We start from the raw sequence: 26,188 nt of genomic DNA, 5'->3' as shown, positions 1-26,188 counted from the left end.
TACAACAGAAGACGTCGACTAAATCAGACCATTACAAAATAGCTTCCCTGATTTCTCGGGAGATTGTCATATCTGAAAAAATTAAAAAAAAACAGGTCATTTTTAAGATTTACATTTTTAACTTCTCTGTCCTATAATTGCTATCTGTTCACTCTTTAGCTAACCATGTAAAAACAGAGAAAATATGTGGGTCTTCACTGTCTGTGTCACTTCCTTCACCACTCACGTGTGGATTTTGAAGAGCAAGCAGAAGTGCGCGAAGTTTGAAATCGTCCTTTAATTGGTCAAGACTATTTTTTTACATAGTGAGATGCTGATTACTTAAGATTATATTCGACCGCATTTTTTGCCGCTTAGTTTCCGTCCCGGCCGAGTAAGTCGCGCACACTACAATCGGAAAAATAACTAGCTTTTTGAGAGTAAAAAGAAAGAACAGAAAAATGATATTAAAGATAACGTCTGCTCAACTCGATCAGCTGGGACTGTTTGCGCGGAGGAAAGGGTTTCCCCTTCGCTGTCGAAAAAGTCACGGTTTACACGCATCACAAAGCTTTTCGGAGATAACCATTAATCTGTCAGACTTTGATGAAATATTCTCATAGCTTACAGAACTCTTACCTTCTCAATCAAACCTCTCGTCGTGTTCTTCTGGCTGCCGGGTTTCGTTTGTATCAAATTGTTTCCTGATTTCTCTCAGCACTGAATCTCTATTTTCCTAGATCTTTAAAATCGCTACCGAGGAAACTCCACCAACAGCGAAGAACAATACACCACGCCAAAACTGATCAGAGAAAAAAGCCATTTCTTGTGAATTCGTCTTGTTATAGGTAAATCGCACCACAAGCTTTACTAGGTAAAACACGCTCAGTACCAACCAAACTAATTGCCTATTTGACTGACCTGCGAGGTCAGACTAAAATGAAGTATACGTGTAAACTTGAGTGGGTGCCTCTGACAAAATATGTAACTCTGTAGTGTGGGTGTTTCTTTTTACGACGTACATATGCAAATATATTCATGCCCCTCTGAAATGTGAAACATAAGCAAAAGTCGCAACAAACCAGTATCAACAGATCTCTACGGGCCCAACCAGGAGGATCTAAATTATCCTGAGCTTTTATTCAAGTGTTCAGAAATTGAGATAAACATCTCCGACAAAGAAATTGAAATGGTCGAGCAGGACGCAAGGACTCAAGCGAAGGGGCCAGGATTTTTTAGATATAGATATAAGAATTGCGGTTTTTTTTTAAATGTCACGCCACGTTACCCAATCTTGACTTTCATTAAACGCCTTCAAGCAGAGTTTGAATAAAAGGGCTTGAATTTAACAGTTCCTCAAACAAATAACAAGTCGTTTCTAAAAGCCCGAGGTTTGTAGCCTTTGGTTATATGACGTCTTTATATACAATATAACGCCGTGATTCGATCACAATGAACATGGTTCAGGCTGCATTCGTGGAAGAAGTTTGTAGTCTTTAGTTATGTTAAGTTAAATCGTATTACGTGTCCCGATCTCAAGGCATAGAGGCTGTCTTATCTAGTGGTTCGCCGCATTCGTTCGCAGTCAGTCAAGAGATTCCCCTTCCGCTTCTTTTCGGAGATCTTGTGTTTTTTATTTACTAAGTTTACTTGTACTGGATGAACTTAACAGGATTGCGATGATCTGTTAATACAAGTCAGGAAAATCAAATTATTTGTTCTACATTTGCCTGTGCTGTATTGAATTCCAAACACTAATCGCTCACAACTTCTACTTTTCGCTCCATAATTAACTGTGTACCTTGATAAACAAAACCATGACATGAAACGAGCACTCTTCCCTCTCCTTAGTTAAATAACGGATTGCACAATAGAAACATGCCAACTTGTGTCTCGGAAATCACATAAATAAATAGATACAAAAAAAGGCAAAAGAATCAACTGATCTGTCAGTTGAATGGGGCTTGTGAGCAATTAATGCTAAAGGATCATGTGGCGTTACTTCATTCGTGTCATTGAATCTAATTCCCTTTTAACAGAAAGCCCCAAGCATCTACAGAACAAAAATTCTATTTAATAACGATAAATATATTCCCGAAAGACGGCCTCAAAAAGCAGCATCAATAATATAATTTATTCTAAAAACTTGATTCTTGTGAAGCAATGGATTTCTAAACCTAATGTTTTTTTAGGGGAAAGCCTAAAAGGCAATGAGGCTTCGAAAGGAATTTCACTTCCTCAATTAATATTCAGTCTAAGGAATGCATAGTCGCATCCGTAGCCGTTTCCGGTCACGTCACATCACATGATATGATTACGACTGAAATAATTCTGTGAGCTCTTTACTCGCTTGCTCCACGCGGCGTAGCTGGGCGCTGATCACAACTCCGAATACAAATTGCAAAAGTTGTATTTAAAGCAGGTACATATAATACATATGTACCTATAATAATTAATCTTCAACCTTTGAGTGTAATCGTGGGAATGAGGGAAGTGAGGATTCCACCAACTTCATTAACGGTGCCCCATTAAAATTATAACCAACGGTTGTCTATCGTCGTCTGTGACGAACAACCAGGGGGTTTTACTTATTGCCTGGCAGGGGGGAAGGGGGCGGATTTTGTTCGTGACACGATGAAATTTTCCTAATTTTCCTAATTCCCCCATAGGGCCGTCTGATAAACTTATTTTCCCCCACCCCTCATTGGCAGTCAAGTTTCTTTAGCCCCCCCCCCACTCCCACCCCCCTTGTACTGATCCCTCTCCACTTTAACTGAAAACCATGTGAACGAACGAAAATCATGTGGACTGAACAAAGACTATAATTTATTCAGTGATAAAATATGGCGGTGCAAACTACAAATACAATTTTTTTAAAACAATTTTCATTAAAGGAAGAATAACTGAAAAAGACTGAATAATTTTATGCCTGATGTACTTGCTTTGTTGTTTGCTTTGTATTTGCTTTCTTGATTCTACAGCTTAATGAGAAACATTGTTTACACGATTTAAAGGATATCTACATATCATTGAGTCATATATTTAGACTTCTTTTAAAACAGAATGCGTAATACAGTATAACACAATTCAGCCACCAAAAATTCTGTTCATTCCTCTGTTGTAAGTCCATGATCGAATGGTAAATTCCTGTAAACAAAAGTTTCCGTAAGTCTCTTTTGACGGCGTAACTAATCAAAACATGGATAAAATTAAGCTGTCCCACCTGAACCAAAGCGGAAATGATGTTTAAATGCTAACTAACTCATCACTACATGGCGTAACTAATCAATGCATGAATAAAATTAAGGTGTTCCTCCTGAAACAAACTTTAAGCCTAAGTTATTTTTTGATCTTCTTCTCTCAGGACCTCGTGCGTGACTCGTTTTCATAAAAATTTCGACTTTTTAGTTGATTTAGAGAACAGATTTTCAAAAAAAGATATCTCATAATCAGGAAACTGTGGAACATGTTCAGAGACAAATGGGTTTGATTCCGCGCGGGGCTTTAAGGTAACCAGTTCACATCTTAAGGAATCACACTTAACTCTACTCGTGCCCGCGCCGCAAATGTTTGGCCGGCCAAATTACTAACTAGTCTACAAAACACCTATATGATTGACGCCAGGAGGTTCAGGGCAGTGTGCACCATGGTAGATTAGTCACACACTAGAATTCGGCAATTTATCAATTTTTCTTTCTTCCGTTTCGTCTCTACAAAGCGCTTCCACTCACCTTGATATAAAGTAGGTATCGTCTCCTATTCCTGTCTTTCATCGTGTTCCACTGGCACCTTGGGCCTCCTTGTTGCTTCATTCTGAGGCGAATTGCAAAATTTTAACACCAAAAATGATATTATGCCGCCGATAGCAGCGGACAAGACATACATCCAAATATCTTGAGACACACACATCTTTTCACCTTCGTGTATCGCAGTGTGTACAGCCACTGTTACACTTCACTTGATACGCGCTATTTATAGTAGTAGAGTATCTTGATTGGCTGATTCTAACTTGATTGGCCTCCGGGCAACAGATGCAAGTTCAAACACTGCTTCTGTCTAACAGAATCTTGATGACTTTACTTGATACGCGCTATTTATTTGGATTATCTTGATTGGCTGATTCTAATTTGATTGGCCTCCGGGCAAAAGACGGAAGTCCAAACAATGCTGCTGTTAAACAGGATCTTGATGACTTCACTTAATACGCGCTATTTATTTGGAGTATCTTGATTGGCTGATTCTAACTTGATTGGCCTCCGGGCAAAAGACGGAAGTTGAAACACTGCTCTTGTTCAACGGGATCTTGATGGTCTGCAACTGGCTGATTCTAACTTCCGGTTATTGGAAGTGTGATTGCGTGCCGCTTTTTGACGATATCAATAATCATGATCATAACCAAACGTCTTAAAGTTGGAAACCGAAAGTTGTGCAAAACCCTCGACTGTGTCTAACTCGAATTCGCCTAACGCATAAGAATTCCTCCATTTCGTATGTAAACAACATTATTGGAAAGAGGAGCTGATGCTCCCTCAAAACACACCGTGATTGTAAGTGGCTTTTTGTGAACAGTAGAAGAAGATAAATAACTCACATGAGTTCAAAAAAGTCTAAACTTCTGTCTTCTCGTGGTTTAAATTTGTTGACTTGTCGTCGCTGACTGCAACCCGCGAGCGAGGACCGTTACACACCAAAGATTAACATACAGGTCACCAAACAATTTAACTTTCGCTTTCAGATATTCTTCCTGCTTAGGAAAAGTTTAAAGAAGCGTTGTCTGACCGAAAAACTGCAATTTGAGGCTTTAAAGCCAGCAGTAAGCTAGCGTAGGTCCGAGCTCCACGTGTAAAGATCCTTGCACCACTAAGATGAATATTTAACGTCGGCAGTATATTTGCAATTCAATTCGAACTTTCCGCGTGCCTCGCAATTAGTACCCAAAATGACACCGTGTGGAGTAGGGCAAAATGTTTCTTTTCTGGCGGTGATATTTTTATCCCGGAGGTCTAAGATCCTTGTGTCGTAAGAAAGTTTGAAAATGTTATACACAAATAAATAGCATTCCAGAAGTACTGACCTGAAAATACCCATAATTGCGCAGAGACCTCTCAAAATCAGTGCCACGAATTGCATGAGTACTAGGGTCTAATTGTACTAGTATGATTTTATGAATAATGCCACAGTCAGAGCATCGAGCATGATGCCAGCAGAGTGAATAAATTCTTAGAAATTCCCTTGAAGTTTCAGTTTTGCAAGAGATAAATTCTGCAGCCCGAGTATTGTTTAACAGGTCAATAGCCTGCTTTTCTCGCTTGCACTTTTGAGCATTGATCACGAACAAAATATTATTTTCTGAACTTCAGTATGCCTTTTATTCCTAGCAAGTTTTACCTCGTTGAAGGTAGAAATAAGGGAGGTAGGGGGGGGGGGGGAGGGGGGAATGGGGGTAGAGGGGTGTATTAAATTGAGCCAAGAGAATATAGTCTCCTTATTGAGCCTAATAAAAACTTTGGGCATAATTTTGGGCATAATACCGTGTTTTTAGTGGTGACGCTTAAAAGCATAACGCTCGTGATTTATCTGATCCTACTGTGTACATGAAAGTATGAATCAATTCTTATAAGGTCTTTTATCTTCTGTCGCCTTTTTTGCATCTTACCTCAAAACTACAACCGCCAGTTAAAATGGCTTCGAAACGGTGTATTTTTGTTCCTTATTCTCAGTTTTATTTAGTTTTATTCCTCCGATCGAAGCAAAATATGTTATTTTACTAGATTAGATTCTGAGTGGAATTCTTCATATTACATACCCTTCCGGAATACAAATATTTTAACGACATCATTGTTCCATTTATATTGTCCTAGCTTAACACTAATCTAAACAAAACAAACTATTTTTCCTGACCTATCAGATTCAGTATAAATTAAGCATGCATATCAATGACACTAAATTATGTCACGCGCTGGTTTGGACCTCAACGAATACATAATCCACTTTGTCAACGGTGCATTGTGATCTCTCGTCAGAAAGACTCGTAGTCGAGCAAATAAGCGTCTCTCCTACGGAAACATGGCCGAAAACGCCTCAAAAGAACCACGCAACACAGCTAAGAGTCCGTACTGCTGGGATATGATGCGGTTACTCGACAATGCCCGCAAAGAAGGTGAATTGACAGATGTTACTATGCGAGTGGAAGGACAAACATTCCCCGCTCACCGATGTGTTTTGGCAGCCAGTAGCCAATTCTTTCATGGTTTATTTACCAACGATATGAAAGAAAAATCGGCGTCAATCGTAAATATCGAAGGAATTCCAGTTTCGGTGATGAATGAGCTCTTGTCTTACCTTTACACGGGAGAGGTTCAAATGAGCGAGGCGAATGTCGATGATCTGATCGCATCCGCGAACTACTTACTACTTCCCCGTCTAAAAAACATCGCTTGCAAGTTTAAGGAGCGGCATATGTCGGCCACAAATTGCGTTGCTACCTTTCTATATGCCGAGAAATACGATTGCAAGGAATTGAAAACATACGCTGGCGAATTAGTCAAGCAGAACTTCGCGACGGTCGGCAAGTCCAAGGAATTCGTGCAAATTTCCTGTCATCAAATAAAGGATCTTATTTCAAGCGACGACTTAGTAACTGGAACCGAAGAAGAAGTCTTTGAATTCATTCTAGAATGGATCGCGCAAAATCAAGACGAGAAGGAGCAACATTTTGCGGAGCTGTTTAGACTCGTTCGACTGAGCAGCATATCCGATCAATATTTGTACACAAAGCTTATGTGCCATGAACTAGTGCAGGCAAATGGCGAGTGTAAGGAAATATTAATAGACGAAATTCGCTGGCGTGCCTTGTTCTCTGGACAACAGATCTCCCGACAAAAACCAAGAACTTGTCTTCAGACTCATGAAGATGCAATCATCACATGCGGTGGCCTGTCGCCAGATGAACGCATTCGCAACTTGACTGTGTGTTATGTTCCGGCTACGAAAACCTGGTACGAGTTGGCACCCATGCTCAACAGACGGTTTCGCCATGGTTTGGCTTCCTGCCGGGGATATGTTTATGCCATCGGTGGTAAAGGAGAAGACTCGGTCTACAACAGCGTAGAACGATATGACCCGCGCACAAACTCATGGGGCTTTGTAGCACCACTGCCTCAGAGAGTGACATTAATGGGTGCAGCTACCTTACAAGGGCTGCTGTACGTCACTGGCGGGATTGCGTTCAGCAGCGAGCACGGTGGTAGGCGTTGTGACATTGCGCAGAGGTACAACCCCTCGACAAACTCTTGGACTGTTATTGCACCTCTAAAGAGACGCAAGTCCTCTGTTTGTCTCGTGTCAGACACTCACTATTTGTACTGCATTGGTGGCTTGGCCGACGATGGTTTCCTCTCTGATGTGGATCGTTATGATCCAAAGTTGAACGTATGGACACAAATGGCTCCGATAGGCGAACAGCGCGGGTGCGCTTGTGGAGTATGCCTTGAAAAAAAGATTTACCTCTTTGGAGGTACTGTTGACCCATATTCTTTAAATGCCCTCGTAAGTTGCGAGGTTTATGATATTACTTTGAACGAATGGCAATCAATCGCTCCCTTACAAGTTCCCAGATTTCACGGAAGTGCAGTCCTTTTACGAGATAAGGTATACTTATTTGGCGGAACCGGAAGTCAAAGTGTCGATCGGCAGAATTCTCGTATGGTGGAGTGTTACGATATCAAGTCAAATACCTGGCTTGATGCTCATTCTATGCCATATAATGAGACATACTTCAGAGGATGCCCAGTAAGCATGTTTAAAGATCTACTACAGTCTGTGAACAAAGTTACAACTCTTCCCCAAAGTAGTTAGGTATGTTGAGTCCGTATGACAGTTACCCTTGCGGGTTTTAATGCGAACTTCTACCAGCCATAACTTTTAAAAGCCATTGCAGCCTGCCTGCTGGCATAAACTCAGGAAAGGATGTTTTCACGGGAAAAAAGTTCTGTCTAGATGAATGGAAAGCTTTCCCTCGAAACGTATTTACATTTCAATTATGAGATGAAAACATTTGTATTTGCGAACTGTCACTCAATTTGGCAAATCTGTTTACGTTTTAATCGAATTGAGAGGGCTTGTCTAACGTATTAGTTAAAAGGAACAGGATCTCATTTATTTCCAAAAGTTTGTTTTAGTATAGAAGGAGTAAGTCTCTAAAGAAACTGTGGTACTGCGTCGGTGAGGGGTATTACACGATAAGTGGGTTTTATAATCTGAAGTGATAATGTAAATTGGGTACGGTCGGTAGTTTCTGAAGCTGACGTTTCGAGCAGTAGCCCTTCGTCAAAACAAATGACTTTGTTCATGAAACAAAAACCGTGATCATTGAAAGGTCTGATAGTTTGTTCACAATTATGATCGAGAAGATGTGGAAATGGTTCAAAATCGCAAGTAGAATGTATCATAAATTTATATATAAGATCAGTTACCTTAAAACCATCTGGAGGTTGTCGCTGAACGTAAACAAATTCCCGAGATAAATTGACGAGCGTAAAGAATGCTTGAAATCACCTTTTGACTTAACCATCGCACATTTACATTCATGGCTGAGATCTTTTTTAAGTCACGCGACTAGAAAAAGATCACGCAATTTTCATTTTTTGACTATTAATGAAACTGTTAGAGTTTACCATTTTTGATTAAAATAAACTTGTTTGACTGTCAGTGAGATTTATTTCCATTGTAATCAAACCCTGAAACTGCTATCGTTTCTTCGGTTTGATTGAAAATTGAATAACAACATATCACTCAAGAAAAGTACACTGATGGCGGAATATAAACTTCTTCTTTATGTTACGGGTCGTTTAATGCGAATGACAATATTGACATAATTTGTTTCACACAACAGTTTCAAAGCTCTTAACCAACGACCAACGATTATTTCTTACTTAAAGTTGAGTTTAGAGATACAAAATTCAAAAGAACTTAACAAATATCTAAGAATTGTGACGCCACTACCTCTACAGTCTCATAAGACACAACGTTTACACTATTCCAAAAATCAAACAATAGTTGATTAAAGAAACATTTACATAAGCTAATCAGAACTAAACAGTCCATTGATCAACCAATCTGCGTCATCTTCCGTTAGGTGAGACCGTCAATCCTATCACCTGATGAAGAGGGATAAGGAGAGAGATATAATTTCTTTTTTTATATATATTATATTCAGGCGGAAAGTGGAAATGGAGTCTATATTCCCACCAGAAAATGAGGGATGCTCTAAAAATCGAAATAATACGTTGGCAAACAAATATTTTTGATTCCTAGATATGAACTAATAGAAATTCGTCGGCAAAGTTGTACATAAATAATCTCTCAGCTCTACCAAGTCACTTGTACGGTACACTAGCTCAGTATACACGTTTGTAACACAACCATGTTACACAACATAAAGAAACACGGAAGAAAGTTCCATTATAGTTTTTCCTTTTATTTTAAGGTTTTTAAATTCATGTCCAACTTCACAGCATTAGAAATGAAATTGTTTAACATGTGTATTTCGTGACCGGTCGTCGGCCCGGTCTTCTTACTGAATACAAACCACGCGAATGCAAAGACTTATATATCACATTTTTAAGACTGTTATGACTTGAACTCAAGTTCAAAATTTTAAATTTTGATGAATGGGAGCAAAACCGCGACTTCAACACAAACAAATCAGAATTTGAAAAATAATTTTTGATTTATACGTTGGAAAGACCGAGAGCTTAGGAATAATCTCTGATAAACGATAATATTTCCCAGTATTAACCAGTCATTGATCATTACTTTTAGTGAAATGTTCAGTATTTTACTATAATGATGGAACAGAGCTGAGGAAAAAAGCACTGTATCAAGGTTTATTTGCATCCTGTTACAGGCTTCCGGTTGCATCTGATATTACGGCACTTGAAAAATTCTTGAACTACAAAACCAAAAGTTTCCGGTTGAAGAAGTAGGGACGGTGGGAAAACGTAAACTATTCGTTCTAATAGTAAAGCATGATAACATGGCTGCTTAAACACATTATTGTGCTTCAAACTGGCTCGATTTAGCATGTCGCTATGAGAACGTCGTTAAGCGATTCTGTGTCAACGTTTGAATACAGTTTACATAATCAAATGTAACGAATAGTGTTCCTTTGAAAAGAAACCGCGTCTCAGTCGTAAAAATTAACACGTGTGGCAAAATGAATTTGAGGTCGTATTAAATGATTGTCTCGATATCGACTTTTCCAAACAGTGACGTGTTTCCAAACAGTGACGTGTTTCCAATAATTCACTAACTCTGGCCATGATGCATCAGTTTTATGTTTTAATATATACCTACTAGAACGACGTTTAATTCTGACAGAGCACTGATACGTTTTATTACATAATGATCACACTTTACCCTTCTTTGGCGGGAAAAGAGATCGTTTCAGTCGGGAAGGATCCACAACCTTTTGTGCTTACTGAACGTCAAATCACGGAGACCACGTTCTTCTAAAATCTCTTTTTTTTAATTAGCCGTACGGTCATTTCGGCAATCGCACCCAAGCGTGGGGTAAACGTCTAATCAAATAATAACAAAGCGTCTCCCTTTGCAGGTAATTCAACCAACGACTCCAGATTCAGTGAGGAGTAATCCTTTTAATGTATATTGCAACGTCTTCCTAGATTTTTATCAAATTTTTCAATCGCTTTTGATAAGATATTATAGATACTCCTCGGTAACTCGTCAGACTCACACGATGATTGAAATAAAATTCTTAGTAATTAAACTTGCACACACGATGCCTGATACTAAAATTACGTGCCAGCATGGCCGTCAAAAAATGTTCATCAGTCATTACTAAGAAATGTACGTGCTGTGTTTGAGAGGGATTCCCCTCTCAAAAACAACAACTAATTTGCGCGATGACATAATTGTTTTATTGGATGTCACGCCACGAAATTTCGCTGTAGTGTTTTTCAGGGTTTGTAATCAAAACATTCTAGATTGGACTGACGAACGATAAGCCATCAGGACGAAACACTGTTCTTAAAATAGACATTGAAGTGGCTGAGCGATCTTTCTTGGGTCCCCTCGACACTAAAAAAGAATCACGCAAGTAAATAACGGTTCCTTTTTAATTTTTTATTTTGTTTCGTACATCAGTACGACTACAACATTCAATACATAGCAGGGACGCTAAAAACTGACGACTGCAGAAACGGTATCGGCAAAAAAGGAGCTGATTGACATTATATTCTTATTACATATTATCATGTAAACAAATTGCAAACCCACTTTTCCTACGGTCACTATCACAAATACAACAATTATTTTTGCTCTGTACTATATAATTCGGCGAGGCTAAGCAATGACGACAGGCTAGGACGCATTAATGAACTGCCGTACCCATTTGTGACTTTTAATATATACAGTTCTAAAAGCCTTTACAGCACAGCATACAACAAAAGACGTCGACTGGATCAGACCATTACACAATAGCTTCCCTGATTTCTCGAGAGGTTATCATGTCTGAAGAATTAAAAAATATAGGCATTGTTTAACATTGACATTTTTAACTTCTCTGTCCTTCAATTGCTATCTGGTTACTCTGTAGCTATGCATTAACTATGTAAAAACATGTAGGTTAGAGATCTTGACTGTCAGTGTCATTACCTTCTCGTTTCACGTGGGTATTTTGAGGAGTGGAAATCTGAAATTTAAATTTAACACAGCTGTGTTGTGTATTAACATAACGTAAAGTAACTTAAGCATTGTGGCCCGCTGTTCTTATGTTAATACAGTCTGCCGTGAGCTATCAAAATAAGAATTTCAACAGTTGTTTGAATCATCGCAAGACACTGTTAAAGATCATTCAATTGAAACAAATCGTAGGTTACGAAGAGTTTGCATAAGGTCTTTTAGAAAAAGGAACAGGTGTACAATACGGTGCTGATTGTGTTATTTGTACGAAAAAATGAGAACCGTTTTTCCTTTTCTTTACCGTACAACTGTACAGAATTTTCACTACATTGATCTACGAGACTCGGAAATGATTTAAAGACTAACAAAGCAGCATGTGTTACTCAAAAATTCAATCATCGTGGTGACCATAAAATCATTTACAATATTTCAGCTCCTGGGTTTTCACTAAGCGTGAACAAATATTACAGATAAATTCGTGAGCGCCAGTGGAGATTTTCAATAACACCTTTTTGATATAGCCAGCCAACGTTTGCATCATCACATTTTTCCTTCAAGCCACACGACGGAAGAATGTAAGGCAATTGTATTTATTAATATGATGTCTTCAGTTTTTAGAACTGTTGAAAGACTCAAACAGCCTCGTCTAAATGTGTTTAAAATAACATTCTTGGAAAGTCTATAAGCTTGTCACTACAATCCACCCCAGAAACTGAAATCAATTCTACCTTTTTATTTCGGATGAGACAATTCAATAACAGATCACCGTGAGAAACTTTCTAGTGTTGAGTGAATCTGCTTTAATGCTGTATGTCGCCCGCTTCACCTTAACTCTCGGGTGGTACAAATTCATAAACCTTTTTCGGTTCTATTTTTTTAAAACTCTTAACTGACAATAAAAATTTAGATTTAAATTTATTAATGCTCAATTTAATCCAGATTCAGGTATTTCAAACACCCACAAACAATCACTTGTCCTCGAGTGACCTCTACTTCCGGGTTTGATTCCCGTCGATTCCCTTCAGCATAACGAGGCAAAGTATTGTTAACAAGATCGCAAGGGTTCAGTTTACGGGGTTAAATCATATATTTAGACTTGATCGCAATATCAAATTGATATGGTTTAAAAGGAGGCATTATGAACTAAATGAAATGTCGTGACCTTTTAAAAAAATAAAAAGAACATTATAACAAGGGCCTCCTATGAAAACGAGTCACATAGGAGTCCTATGTGACTCGTTTTCATACAGTCCGGGTCATAACCATTTCTGGATACTTGATGACGTCACCAATATGGATGTCGTAGTGGGACCTCGAGGAAACTCATTCATTACTTTATTCGAGCCCTAGCGACTTTGTTCCCGAGCCATATCCTACGAAAACTTGCAAAATTACAGAAGACAAGCAATTACACACAACAAGAAAGTAGTTGATGGCGGTCGCGATGACGAGAGAGGAAAATTCAGATGAAAAGTAGGGTGGAGGTGCATGTGGCGAAGGGTTCGATCGAGGAATAACCCCTCTTTAGTTGAGGTTTTCAGGTATGCAACATTTTTTTTAATTCCTAGAAAAAATCTTTTAAAAAACTAGAATAAATTTGCTTCCAATTTGTCAAAATTCCAATCGAGTGCACGAGGTTTTTGCTTGAGTGCAAGGATGTGGAAAGTTTGTTAGTGTGCAAATTACCAAGCATATTCCTTTGTTCTGATCCATCGGAGTATCGTGTAAACCATAAATTTTAACCAGACGTTGTGGCCGGGCAATTTAAAGTAAAAGGACAATTATTTAACGGACCTTTATAATATAAGTCTACATTGTGAATTTCAGATCAGGCCAATAGCATAGATGAACACATTCAATATCTCGAGACACTTTGTCGTCTTTGTGGCACAAATCTGCCGCGGCGCGGGGTCAGTGCTGCAAATAAAGAATCTTTTAAATCGGAGCTCTGGATGAAATTTCGAATCAATGTCGATCTTGACAGCAGAGAGATTCATCCATCCTCAATCTGCTCGGGGTGCAAGCGATTTCTATATAGAGTTCGCGGTTGCACACTAAAAAATAATTCCAGGAAATCACGGATCTTACGCATAAACGTGGTTATCCAGCGAGTAAGTTCTCCTTCGGGCAAACATAAAACAAAGAGGTATTTGTTCATTGGGCTCTCACATCTTCAGGTATCGTATCGGGGAAATGTGCGATAAGAGCGGCATGAAGATGAAAATAAAGAAATCACATTGGTGGAGAGCCTTGCCAAAGTGCGTTTATTGACAGCATTCCGGAGACAAAGGTTGTGGTTTAACTACACGAACTGATGAGAGTGAAATTTTCGTCTACAATCACGAGGGACTTGACTGTAATTACGAAACTCGTTTAAAAACACCGCACGTGCTTTCACATTTTGCAGTGATGGACCTATACAAAATTTCTATACATAGTGTTCAAATCAAAGAGTAAGTGTAACGGATATATCATTGCTGACTAAAAGCTATAGGACCGAATTTGTAGTGTCCTGAGACCTAGATTCTCCCTCGAATCGATCAACAGCGCGTAAAATACCTTGTATGATTCTCTTGCATTGAATTCGATCATGTGTATTCGTCTTAAAATATATTGTGACTACTTGCTTTTATTTTATCCCACTCATGTGTTTATTGGCGTTTATTTTCTAGGTATCATCATTTCAAGATCAAAGTTCCACGTGGAACACCGCATGTTCTTCAAAGTGAAGACGACAACACGTATGACTGCATGCACTGGCTTGTCTTCTTCTACGAGAAATGGAACGCATTCCAGAGGATCTACGAGAAATCCAGATTTTCAGCAAATCGCAGAGAAAGACATACACTTTAGAGGATGTCAAAGGGCAGCAGTTCGGCAGGGTTCAGCATTTCCTAAACATACCCCTGCATGGTTTGCTCCGATGTGGCAAAATAACCAGGATTTAAGGGTAAGTTACCGTTTTCTTGCTTTACTGTTACTTTTTTGTAAAGGCGTGATGGACTGAAATTGATACATGCCTATTTAAAAATCGGAGAGAAGCAAGATATTGTCTTTCCTCAATTCATACTGGAGAGAAATAAAAATTATCCCGATTCCTTTTCTTTTGTTATCAGTGCGCGCTATTTGGTTCAACCTTATTTAATTGGTTTTCTTGTAACCCGAAATAGGGAAATAAAGGGAGAACCGACAGAAACATCGAGACCAAGCTCTACCCAGAAGTTCTCCAGATACAAACAGGCTGGAGTAGGAGCTTTTATTCCTGCGACGCTCTTGGTGGAAGGACCAAAGCGTTACAAAGAATTTGTGCTGGAAAGAATCCGCTGTACTCTTCTAGAATGTCGAGGACATGCCTTTTGAATATTTGAAATAAATGAATATTTTTTTATAGTATTTTACGTCCAGTCTTTATCAGCGAATTTTGTTTCAGCTTACTATCACATTACAACAGGGCTGCCACAAAAAAAAAATCAGGTTCTACTTGCTTCCAGTATCTCTCGGCCAAATTTGCTTTCTTTTCGGTTTTGATCTCACCAAATCACAAAGCTCGAAACCGATATCCAGAAATAGATTTTTAAAAGGTTAAAATGTCTAAATATTCTGTCTTCAAGTCTTCCGCATGAAACGCGAGCTTCTGAGACGAGAAACAAATTATCAGCCTTCAGCGACAAGAAAGAAGACGTGCCTTTTTTTACCACAGCTTAATGATCACTCTGAATATTCATTCGGAACATTCACGTAAAGTAGCGCGAGAGAAAAACGCGCGCGATCCCGCGTCTGATTGTTGTTTTACTTCGTCGCGCCACTGTAGCAAAGTGATAAAAATTTACCGCGATGAATTGTAAAAAAAGTAAAAAATTATAAAACATTTTCCGTGTCGCTGTCGAAGAAGTCACTGTTTGCGCGTATCATAAAGATTTTCGGAGATAACAATTATTCTGTCAGACTTTGATAACATACTCCCATATCTTACAGAACTCTTACCTTCTCAGTCAAACCTCTCTTCGTGTTCTTCTGGCTGCCGGGTTTCGTTTGAATCAAATCGTCTCCTGATTTCTCTCAACACTGATTCTCTCTTCTCCCAGATCTTTAAAATCGCTACCGAGGAAACTCCACCAACAACGAAGAACAATACATTGCGCAAAAATTGATCGGAGAAAAAAGCCATTTCTCCTGAATTCGTCTCGCCGTACGTAACGCCCGAAGCTGGACAGGTGATACTATCCTGAACGCGTGATGTCATATGCAAATATGCTGATAAATGATATGCTGATGTAACGTGAGACTATTTCCGTAGTTTTTATATTTTCCGGTAACAAATTTCGCTTCTCAATAACGATAAATTTCTGTATCGGAACTATCGAAATATGCTACTTCTTTTGAGAGCCACACAAAGCAGTCTTATCTCCAGAAGATAGAGAAAATCAGTAAAGATCCGTCAACATTCCGGATAACGGGCTTGATCCAAAGAGTTTACCTCACGCTTAGTATCAACCAAACTATTTTACTAATGACCTGCGGGGCTTAAGTTACACCTTTGTTTGAGTAGGTATAAAATTAACGCGTACGGAAAATGATGATGTTATGGCCTGTCTCCATTTTTAAAATAACCCTTTCCCTGCTTAGGGAAGCTGATTGATATGTTTTATCCAAACAAGGCTGAGGCGGCCGTTGAGGTAGCTTACGTGTAACCGTACCCTCTGTCAGCACTTTCAATCTTGCTCCCTTCTCGTAAATTCTTCCGATAACATTTTAATGGCCAAACTGATCATTGAAAGGCGGGACACGCACATGGAAATTGCGAAATTGAGAACAACATAAAAATGACTTTTTAGACAAGCTCTAAAAAATGTTTCTGTTTTTTTTTTTAATTGAAGTGGTCAGTTACCATACTATTGTTTGCAAATAATAAATTGGATTTTAAATGAAACGCCGCCCTCAAATAAACGCCGCACTCGAATCACGAAAACTTTAATTAACGCCACGGCGTTTAATCGAATAAATACGGTAGTCTCATTCGCAGCCGTTTTTTGGTCACGTCACACGATGGGGTTGCGACTGAAAGTGCTTCGCCAAGCGTTATGCAGTGACTTGGCAAAATGCAAAATGCCAATCAAATGTCGTCTGATAAGAGCAGATACTTTAAATAGATAAACGACCGTCAGCAGGTGTGAATTAACTCGTAGCTGTTCTCAAATACTAATACGATTCGCAGAAGCAATAAACACTCATCACGTTCCCTTTCTTCAAATAATCAAAGCATGAAGGTATTATTAAATTTGAAAAATTTGTCAACTTTGCCAATTGAACAGCAAACCAATTACAGTCATACGCGATGCAAGGCCTGAACTGTGTCCAAACTGTGAAATTTTTTAGTCGAGGCACCTTTATTCGCTTCTTATGAACACTCTCGAAAATAAAAACCCGAAAAATGGCTTTGTTAAGACAAATGTGCTAACGAAATCATTGCAACAATGTGCTTCATCGAACCGCGGATAGCGCTTGAACACTCATGTTACCGCATACAGAGCACGTTGTAAGATTTTCTTTACACAGTAAGCATTACAGTCTTAAACCCCTACAATAACTGAATACGGCACTTAATTACACTTCCAAAGGCAAAAATCTTCGTCTGACACTGAATTTTATCTGGTACTTTATCAAACGTAAAATGTTGATTTGTCCAAAGCAAGGGCGAAGACTGTGATTCCATCGAGTAAACCTCGAGCGGCTTCTATAAAGCTGTTTACCTTCACGCAGTTAAATATGCACGCAGTAATAAGGGGATTCCCCTTTTCTCATATTCATGATTTGCATAACATTTGGATGTCACGCTACTTTGGTTTAATATTCGCTATCGCTCTTTTTTTCTCTGACAAAGTTCACATTAAGCCTCTTTTTCCTTGGACTTTTGAAGAGTGCGGCCAGAGCCCTCCAAACGACAATTTCAAGTAAATAAATCGCCTGCTCAAAAGTAGTTTACACTGAAATGTTAAACAAGTGATATTGTGCTGTCACGAAATACTCCCCCATCTTTTTATGCACCTGTCAATTGAAACCCCCACCCCCCCACCCCGGGGAAGTATGGGGCATTGATGGGGGTAACTACGGGTTTTGGCACTTTTTTGTGTCCGAGGGGGTGGGGGATTTGTTGTTTTTTGTTGCATCAGTTTTGCCCGTGGGGTGGGGGATTAGTAAGGTTTTGACATTCGTGGACGAGCGAGGACTGAGGCGAGTGAGTCGCACCCATGTGCTTTAGGCGGATTCAAGATGGACGACATTAAGGTATTGTGTTGATTTATATTTTTTTCTAATTAAACTGAGAGCTCAAGAGTTATTTATTATAGTTTTGAAATCGATAAAGATGAAGTAAATATTCTAAAGATGGATGGTATGTTTTTTGCATCGATTTTCAGTGGATATTTCAATGATATTTGCTTGTTCGAAGTCGAGCGCCGATTTCATGTTTTAATAATATTCCAACTCATTATCAGTTGAATTGTTATTGTTTTATTGAGCTTTGGGTCTTGATATTCGACTAGCGAGGACACACACGGCCAAATAGCCTTTCCAATCATTTTACTTTTTTAATTTCTTTGCTTAATATAAAAGCTCTTTTAAATTTTCTTTGAGTTTGAATTGCTGATTCTCGACCCCCGCGCAATGAACTCAAGCAAATAGTAAATTACGAAAAAGAATCCAATTCCATCGGTTTTCCACTGCAGTATTTTTTATCCCACTCTGTAAAACAAAGGTCACAGTGTTTGTGGAGATGATGATTTCGAGTTATTTTTTATTAAAGTTTCAATGTCACACTGAACATGTGCCTAGAAACTCGCTGACGAAAACTCAAAACTATTAGCTTGCAATTGAGAAGCTTTCAGTCAGTTTCAATTGATATTCCGTTATATCCCACCTTATCTTTCAACAATGTCTTTTCTTTTGTATGAACAGATTCTCGTAGAGTTTGGAGTCTCCAAAAAAGTGCTGACCAGCTCTGGAGAGCACCATGAAGTAATCAATGTTATTAAAACTGCTTTTAATATCAAAGAAGAGATTTTTCTACAAAAGTTTGACCAGGATTGGCAGGAGTACATTGATTTTCCAGAAGGAAAGTTTGAAAACAAAGCAAGAGTAAAGGTTATATTGAAGGTGAGTTGTTTTTCATCTTTTTCTTTTAAGAAATTATTTTTTGCTTTGTTCTTATACTTAATTGGCTTTTTAATTTAGCACTCGAATTTATTAAAACGCCTGAGTAATTTAGTATGTGTAAGAAAAATCTTCTTTTGTCTAAAAAGATTAAACTAGATATTTTCTTTATCAAAAGCCAAATAAAGAGGTTCCAGACACCCCAGCAACAGCAACACCAAGCAGCACATGTACTATATCAACAACAGGTCAGTAGTAATTTATTTATACTCTCAAGCTAATTTGAAGATATATTAATTAAACAAGTTGCTACTGTGATAATGAAATAAATAGACAGAGAGACAGCAAGAACAAACCAGTATTTTGCTTACATGTTTTGCCTATGTTCTTTTCAGCAGGTAATCCCTTAAGACAAGAGGCACAGGTGCAGGCTACTCTTCTAATCAACAATGGGAAAATCCAAGTTGGCCCAAAAGCCAAGGTTTGTGATATTAGTAATTATGATCAAATTAAATGTCTTGGGTCATTTTATAGTATTGTCAGACCCATGATGATGAATAATCCTTAGCTTGAAAAAGAAAACAATCCCTACGAGCAAGAGCCACTACAGTAAACACCCGCATATAAGAACACATGAATTAAGAACATCAGGCTGAAATTTTGCAAATAAAGCACCATTTTTATAAGAACAAAATCAGCCTGGAAATATAAAATGTTCTTATAAAGTGGATAAGACAGTAAAAAATTCTGATCACACAGAGGCCTGCTGCCAGACAACCACAGCTCATCAGCTGTGATGCTGCTTTGCATTTTCTTTTAGCTTTTTTCCCTTCAAAATAATCTACGTAGTTTATACTTAAAGGGAGACTTACAGTACTGTGCTATTCTTAATACACCTCGATTTCAACAACAAAATTTAAGAACAATTTAAGAACACCTTCAGGCTGATTTTTCACTAAACTCCCGATAAATAAGAACCTGATCAGCCTGACCTCCAAAATCATGTGTTCTTATATGCGGGTGTTTACTGTATTGAATTAAGCATGTCAAGTCACATATTGATGGAATGTGAAAGTGTTATTCATATTAAGCTACTTTTTTTCATGTGAAAATGGCAAAACTTGAATTCGAAAAGTCCCGCCTGAACTTTTCAAGTTTAGAGCTTGAATTTAATTCTGCTGTTAACATAAAGATATTAATTATTTTTTTAGCTTCATTGCACTGGCACTGTTATTTTATTAAAAATAGACCATTTCTTGTAGGTTTTCGTTGCTATAAATGTGTTTTTGCACTCTTGAATATTTGAGTAATTATCGTGACAGGGCCCCATTAATTGAAATTTCAGAATGAACAGAATGTGGAGAATAACAGCATGATCAATGTCAAATTGGATCCAGAAAAGATTAAAACTGAGAGTGTTATCTTCAAGGGTGGTACCCTGTCAACATATCAAAGTGCAATGAATCAAGCCTCCCAAAAGCTTTGCCTTGATGATCCAACTTTAATCAATGATCGAGGAAGACTGATTGAACAAGCACGTCAGCAGGTCCATGATGATGGGTATCAGTATAAAAAGAAAAATTCCCGCTCAAAGGCGTTTGGTAAAGTTGCCAACCCAGATTCAGGATCAGAACCTAAGAAGCCAAAGCGGTCCCAGGAAATGCGAAGTAAAAGGCTTGCTGAAATAGAAGAAGACCTTCAAGGATTGGATTCCCAGATGAGATTTTTAGAAAGATCTAGAGAAAAGTACTCAGCCACTCAACAATATGAGCATGCTGCTGAGAAATGTAAAGAAATAGCTTCTATAAGGGAGAGGAAGAGGAAGCTACAAGCAGAAACCACTCAGCTCCAAAAACTTGATGTTAAGTCAAAGAAGTACCAAAAGAAGATGAAGAAGACGAGTACAAATCAGGCTCAGGAACCAGACTTGAAGCAAACCAAGCTTTTTCATGGTGTGGCGAAACAATCAGTAGGTGATAAGAATAGTAATGAAGGTATCACAGAGAAAAGCAGTGTTAAAGATCATTCCAAGGATTGCACAGAATATCCTCTACAAGATGAAGGAGACAACAGTGTTCATGAAACCATGGAAGATGATACCTCAGATGGAAAAGGTCCCAATAAGCAGCAGGTGGAAGTGGAAGGAAATGCTGATGAGATGCAAGAAGGTGACACATCCGTTCATTTTTTGTGTCAGGGCCTGAGACCTCAAACCAAAATGAAAAACTGAAGGTGTATATGGATTTTAAAGCAGGAGGAATAAAAAACTTTAAAATATCTGAGGGCATTTATGTTTCACCAATACCTGAAGTGTTCAGTTTAGAAGACTTTATTACTGTCAGGCCTTTGTTTTGTCACTGGAAGCATGCTTCGCCTTCATTATGCAAAGAGTGTGCAACATTGATTGACTTTGGCAAGCATATCCTTGGTGAATGTGTTGTTGAACTGGCCTCCTCTTATAAACGTTACTTTCCGTTAGTTAAATACAAAGCAGAACAGGCTGTTAGAAAATTGTTACAAATGCCTGTGACTATTGTTCAAATGACTTTAAATGGACCCGGGTCACAGAGATTATATGTTCTAGAAACATTGCAAGGCGTTGATATCTGTAGGGTTATTAACATGGCTGAGAAATGTTTGCAAGGAAAGACATGTTTTCAGTCTGGGATGTCAAGGGAGGTGTTGAAAGACTTGTGTACTTTGGCAAGTTCAGAATCTGATAGACTTCTCATAAAGTACGCATGCTGTAAAGGGCAAAACCTATCAAAGAACAAGGCAAGAAATTTGTATGGTTTCAGTGACTTCCATAAGCAAGAATCTAGAATTAATAGTACTTTAGAAGAGTTTAAAGAAATAAGAGATGCAGTTGACACCCTTGCAAAAGTTCAAGATAAAGCTGTCTTAGAAGGATTTGGACTCACATATTCAGATGATGACAGTGCAGTGGACCAACTGTCTAGTTCAGAAGGAACAGACTGTGAATGGATATCAGAAGATGAGAAGAACAAGGGACCTGTGAAGTTCCAAACTGCTTCTGCAGATGTTAATCTTGCTGTTACAAACAAGTCTCAGGACAAGTCTCAACAACCTAGACCAGCTGCAGATCCTGATGTCCCTTTAGAAAAGAATAGAACACTTGTATCACCTGTGCCTTCAATGGATCACCTTTTACTAATGCTCAGAGACAACACACTCAATTGGTTTGCCTTTGTGGCAGAGCTACGGATGTTACTGCGAAATTACTCCGAAGAGACTTTGGTATATGCATTGACTGAGTTCAGTGACCATCTTGAGAATATGGATTTGACAGTTGAAGAGAAAGAGAGTGTGGAGATGTCAAGACAAGCCTACCTTGAATATGAGAGACAGAAAGCAATGGGAGATGATGCATGGGTGAGTGAGAGTGACTCAGACACTATTGATCCTGATAGTGTTGTGACTGATGACCTGAATGAACAAGTTAAGAATCAAAGGCAGAAAATAAAGAGAAAAGAAAAACGACAGCTTGCACGTTTAAAAGCAGAGAGGCGGCTTCTGAAACGCAAGGTACCCAAACGTGTCTCACAAATTGTGAACAAGTTTCCGAACATAGGAAAGGATATAGAAGAATTTGTCAGATCCAATAAAGTAGGCGCAGATGCATGGAGGCGCACCGGGGTACTAACATTTGATGGTAATATCAAAAAAGGCCCAAAAGTCACCTTTCACAGAATACAAAAACACTTGCAGGAAAAGTATCAAACAAAGATTAGTTATGGAACTGTGGTACAGCTCTGCACTGTAAAAAACAAGCACAGGATATCAGCAAAAAGGTATAAAGGGGTAGCCAAAATCACATGCAGAAGATCAAGGAAAGGCTTTTCTGTCCGGATGAACCCAGATGGACATTGGAATAATGCTGTGTACCGAGGACTAGATAAATTACAGCTAAAGGATGGACTTGATAAGGTGGTACTTAACAGGGATGATGCTGCAGGTTTCCGGTTGGACACAACGTACACTCACAAACAGCACAAGGGAGTGCAGTTAGCCAATGAGCCAGATTTGACTACACGAACTGATTTTGTTAATAGCTATCCAGCCCAGCTACAAACATCATCATATCTGTTTATGGAAACAGAAACAACTCCTAAGAGGTGTGTTGGGATTGTGAAGCCCCCTGTTATATATGAAAAGTCCCCTTCGCAACACATGGCTGATCTTCAAATGATCAAAGACAAAGAAGAACTCTCTTCTGTTTTCCAACTCCCGGATGGTTCCCCTAAAAGTGCCTGGTGTGTAAGAGTTGATGGTGCTGGAGACGAAGGACCAGGACATAAAGAAGTTGCCTTTTTATGGGCAGAGAAACATCTTATGGAAAATCACTATTTTACATGTGTAACATCCAGACACTCAGGAGGGTCATATCTGAATGCTGTTGAACTAATGAATGGCTGTCTTGCTGTTGCCCATTCTAACTTGTTTATCCCATCTACACTTGGAGGGGCAGTTAACACAGCTACAGGCTTTAATGAAACACAGTTAAAACAAAACTTGGACCTTGCAAGTGATGTTTATATTTCAAGAGTCCAAGGGGCACCCTGCGGTGAAGCAAAGATACAGCTTTTTAAGGGAGCATGTGACGAAGCTGCAAAAACCCTGGTAGATAGAAGAAACTTGCTGCTTGTGTACCTATCAGGAAAAAAAGAAGAAAAGGAAGAGTTGAAGAAAAAAAATCCACAACTCCATGACCACTTTGAGAGTGTTTCCACAGTCCTTAAACACCATAAACATACCCAGCTTCCCTCAAAGTACTTCCTCGCACTAAGCTTGTGCCATAAATCAGAATGCCCACACAAAAGGTGTCAAGAAGGGAAAGGGACAACTTATAGCTGGTACAAAGGAGGCCCTCTTACAACATACTTCCCCCTACCCGTACAAGATTTGTCAAAACCCTGGGGGTCAGAGTGCACCAAATGCAAAGGAAGATGCAACGGACACTTTCTTGGACCCGAGGAAGCATATGAGAAAGTCCAAAAAGGGGAAGGGGTGGTTCACCTTAATCCACCAAGCACTGTGCTGCAAAAGGCATACAACGATGGTGTCAAGGCTAATTGCAATCTAAATCAGATTCTGGAAGGTGCAGAGGACCTTGCGAAAAAGACCTGCCTTTCTCTAGATGAAACTACAATGTGGCTAAAACACCTGGATGATGTGCGATCAAGAAGACGGCAAGGGGCCCAAAAGGCTGCCGCAACGAGGGCAGCAAAAAAAGGTAATAGGTTCAATTTGAAGTTCCTTGATGTTAAACAAGAGAGATACTAAACATATATATTGTTGCAGTTGCAGAAAAATCCCAGGCCACAACTAGAGGTAGTGAGAGACAAAGGGAAATGGACTCTTCAGACTCGTCATCAGAAATCTGTGAAGATGCATCAGCCTTTTCTTCTTATGATGGTAGGTTTGATATGACTAAAAAATCTTCATCAATGAATATAAAGCTGTCTGCTGTTAATACTTAATGAGGATACAACTAACAGTTTTGGTCTCATTTTAAAATGCAGAATCATCAGATGATCATGACATCTTATGCATCTGTGGAAAGCCAAATATGACAGAGGACATGATTGGGTGCGACGGGAAAAATTGCAAAATCAAATGGTTTCACTTTTCCTGTGCGGGACTAACTAAGGAGAACGTGCCAGAGGGAGAGTGGCTGTGTGGGGCATGCAGCACTCAGAGCAGGGTCTGAAGGTTGGTTGGGACATTATTTAACATGGTTTGTCCCAGGGGTGGGGGAATTTTTTCACTTTACTTGGGGTTTAGAAAGAAAACAGGGCCCCTATATATGGGGCATTATCACACTTTTTTTCTACTCCAAGGCTAATGCCCCATACTTCCCCGGGGTGGGGGGGGTGGGGGTTTCAATTGACAGGTGCATTACTGAATGCAAACCACGCGAGTGCAAAGATACAATTTTACAGTTTAAAACTGTTAGAAACAACTCAAGTTGTAAACTTCAAACTTTGATGATTGGGGGCAAAACTGTGACTTCAACACAAACAAATCAGAATTTGAAAAGTAATTTTAAATTCATACGTCGGAAAGACCGAGAGCCTATGAATAATGTCCGATAAACAATTATATTTGTTGGTGATTGATCATTACTTTTAGTGAAATGTTTATTATTTTACTATAACACATTAACAGAGCTGAGGAAAATCTATAACCTATATCAAGGTTTATTTGCGTCCTGTTACACGGTTTCCGGAGTGCATCTGGTTTTACGGCACTTAGTTGTGAAAATTCTATAACTACAAAACCAAAAGTTTCCGGTTGAAGAAGTAGGGACAATGGGAAAACGTAAACTATTCGTTCTAATAGTAAAGCACGAAAACATGACTGTTTAAACACATTATTGTGCTTCAAACTGGCTCGATTTAGCATGTCGTTGTAAGAACTTAAAGTTTGAATGCAGTTTCCATAAATCAAATGTAGCAAATGGTGTTTCCATGAAAAGAAACTGCGTCTCAGTCGTAGATATTAACATGTGTGGCAAAATGAATGTGAGGTCGCATGGAAAGATCATCTCGATATCGACTTCTCAAAACAGTGACGTGTTTCCAATAATTAATTAACCCTGGCTATAATTCACCAGTTAGATGTTGGAAATATATACTTCCTTGAACGACGTTAAATTCTGTCAAACAGAGGAGAAGTTTCATTACATAACTATTAAACTTTACTCTTTTTTGGCGGGAAAAGAGATCATTTCTGTCGGGAAGGAATTACGGAGACCATGATCTTCTAAATTCTCTTTTTTAATTAATTAGCCGTTGCGGCCATTTCGGCTATCGCACCCAAGCGTGGGTTAAACGCCTGAAAAATAATAAGAAAGCGTGTCCCTTTGCAGGCAAGTCAATTAACAACTCCAGATTCAGTGAGGAGTTATCCTTGCAATGTATTGCTGCGTCTTCCTAACTTTTATCAAATTTTACAGTCGCTTTTGATAAGATGTTCTAGATAATCCTTAGAAACTCGTCACACTCACGCGATGATTGAAATACAATACTTAATAATTACACTTGCACACACGATGCCTGATACTAAATATATCTGCCAGCATAGCTGTCGACAAATGTTGATCAGTCATTACCATGAGTGCGGAATTACTTTACAAAACATCCTCCACGACTATATACAACGTCACGCACCTAATTTGCGAAAAATATGCGTGCTGTGTTTGAGAGAGATTCCACTCTCAAAAACAGCAACTAATTTGCACGATGGCATCATTGTTTTACTGGATGTCACGCCATTTTTCGAGCAATCATGTTCCTTCCAGAATTTTTCTCGTCCACGAAATGAGGCCGCTGCG

General features: G+C 38.9%; 3 protein-coding genes and 1 long non-coding RNA gene across 4 annotated transcripts; 3 read left to right on the top strand and 1 right to left on the bottom strand.

Moving 5' to 3' along the window:
• Positions 1–3,056: 3,056 nt before the first annotated feature.
• LOC149038483 (uncharacterized) lies at positions 3,057–4,856 on the bottom strand. Its single transcript, XR_016180462.1, has 3 exons — positions 4,571–4,856; positions 3,711–3,792; positions 3,057–3,126 (listed from the first exon to the last, which is right to left on the bottom strand). It is a non-coding gene; the product is annotated as an uncharacterized LOC149038483 (long non-coding RNA).
• Positions 4,857–5,714: 858 nt separating this feature from the next.
• LOC149038482 (kelch-like protein 2) lies at positions 5,715–8,688 on the top strand. Its single transcript, XM_089183858.1, has one exon. The coding sequence runs from the start codon at positions 6,046–6,048 to the stop codon at positions 7,834–7,836; it is 1,791 nt and encodes a 596-aa protein (XP_089039984.1). The 5' UTR covers positions 5,715–6,045; the 3' UTR covers positions 7,837–8,688.
• Positions 8,689–17,754: 9,066 nt separating this feature from the next.
• On the top strand, positions 17,755–21,061 carry LOC149038481 (uncharacterized). Its single transcript, XM_089184080.1, has 4 exons — positions 17,755–18,834; positions 19,010–19,079; positions 19,227–19,312; positions 20,177–21,061. Exons 1-4 carry the CDS (start codon positions 18,613–18,615, stop codon positions 21,059–21,061), a joined length of 1,263 nt encoding a protein of 420 aa, XP_089040206.1. The 5' UTR covers positions 17,755–18,612.
• Positions 21,062–22,171: 1,110 nt separating this feature from the next.
• Positions 22,172–24,711, top strand: LOC149038480 (uncharacterized). Its single transcript, XM_089183665.1, has 3 exons — positions 22,172–24,085; positions 24,154–24,267; positions 24,375–24,711. Exons 1-3 carry the CDS (start codon positions 22,207–22,209, stop codon positions 24,560–24,562), a joined length of 2,181 nt encoding a protein of 726 aa, XP_089039791.1. The 5' UTR covers positions 22,172–22,206; the 3' UTR covers positions 24,563–24,711.
• Positions 24,712–26,188: the final 1,477 nt, after the last annotated feature.

The sequence above is a fragment of the Pocillopora damicornis genome, chromosome 10 (genome assembly GCF_964200805.1).
Source record: "Pocillopora damicornis chromosome 10, jaPocDami1.2, whole genome shotgun sequence".
Classification (NCBI taxonomy): domain Eukaryota; kingdom Metazoa; phylum Cnidaria; class Anthozoa; order Scleractinia; family Pocilloporidae; genus Pocillopora; species Pocillopora damicornis.
This window is presented reverse-complemented; position numbering and strand designations above follow the sequence as displayed.

Excerpts from the sequence above, each read along its gene's own strand:
- LOC149038480 (XM_089183665.1), top strand. The coding sequence starts at position 22,207 with ATGGGAGATGATGCATGGGTGAGTGAGAGTGACTCAGACACTATTGAT. Across the intron at positions 24,086-24,153 it reads AACGAGGGCAGCAAAAAAAG|TTGCAGAAAAATCCCAGGCC; the intron begins GTAATAGGTTCA and ends ATATTGTTGCAG. Across the intron at positions 24,268-24,374 it reads AGCCTTTTCTTCTTATGATG|AATCATCAGATGATCATGAC; the intron begins GTAGGTTTGATA and ends TTTAAAATGCAG.
- LOC149038481 (XM_089184080.1), top strand. The coding sequence starts at position 18,613 with ATGTCTTTTCTTTTGTATGAACAGATTCTCGTAGAGTTTGGAGTCTCC. Across the intron at positions 18,835-19,009 it reads GAGTAAAGGTTATATTGAAG|CCAAATAAAGAGGTTCCAGA; the intron begins GTGAGTTGTTTT and ends CTTTATCAAAAG. Across the intron at positions 19,080-19,226 it reads ATGTACTATATCAACAACAG|CAGGTAATCCCTTAAGACAA; the intron begins GTCAGTAGTAAT and ends TGTTCTTTTCAG.
- LOC149038482 (XM_089183858.1), top strand. The coding sequence starts at position 6,046 with ATGGCCGAAAACGCCTCAAAAGAACCACGCAACACAGCTAAGAGTCCG.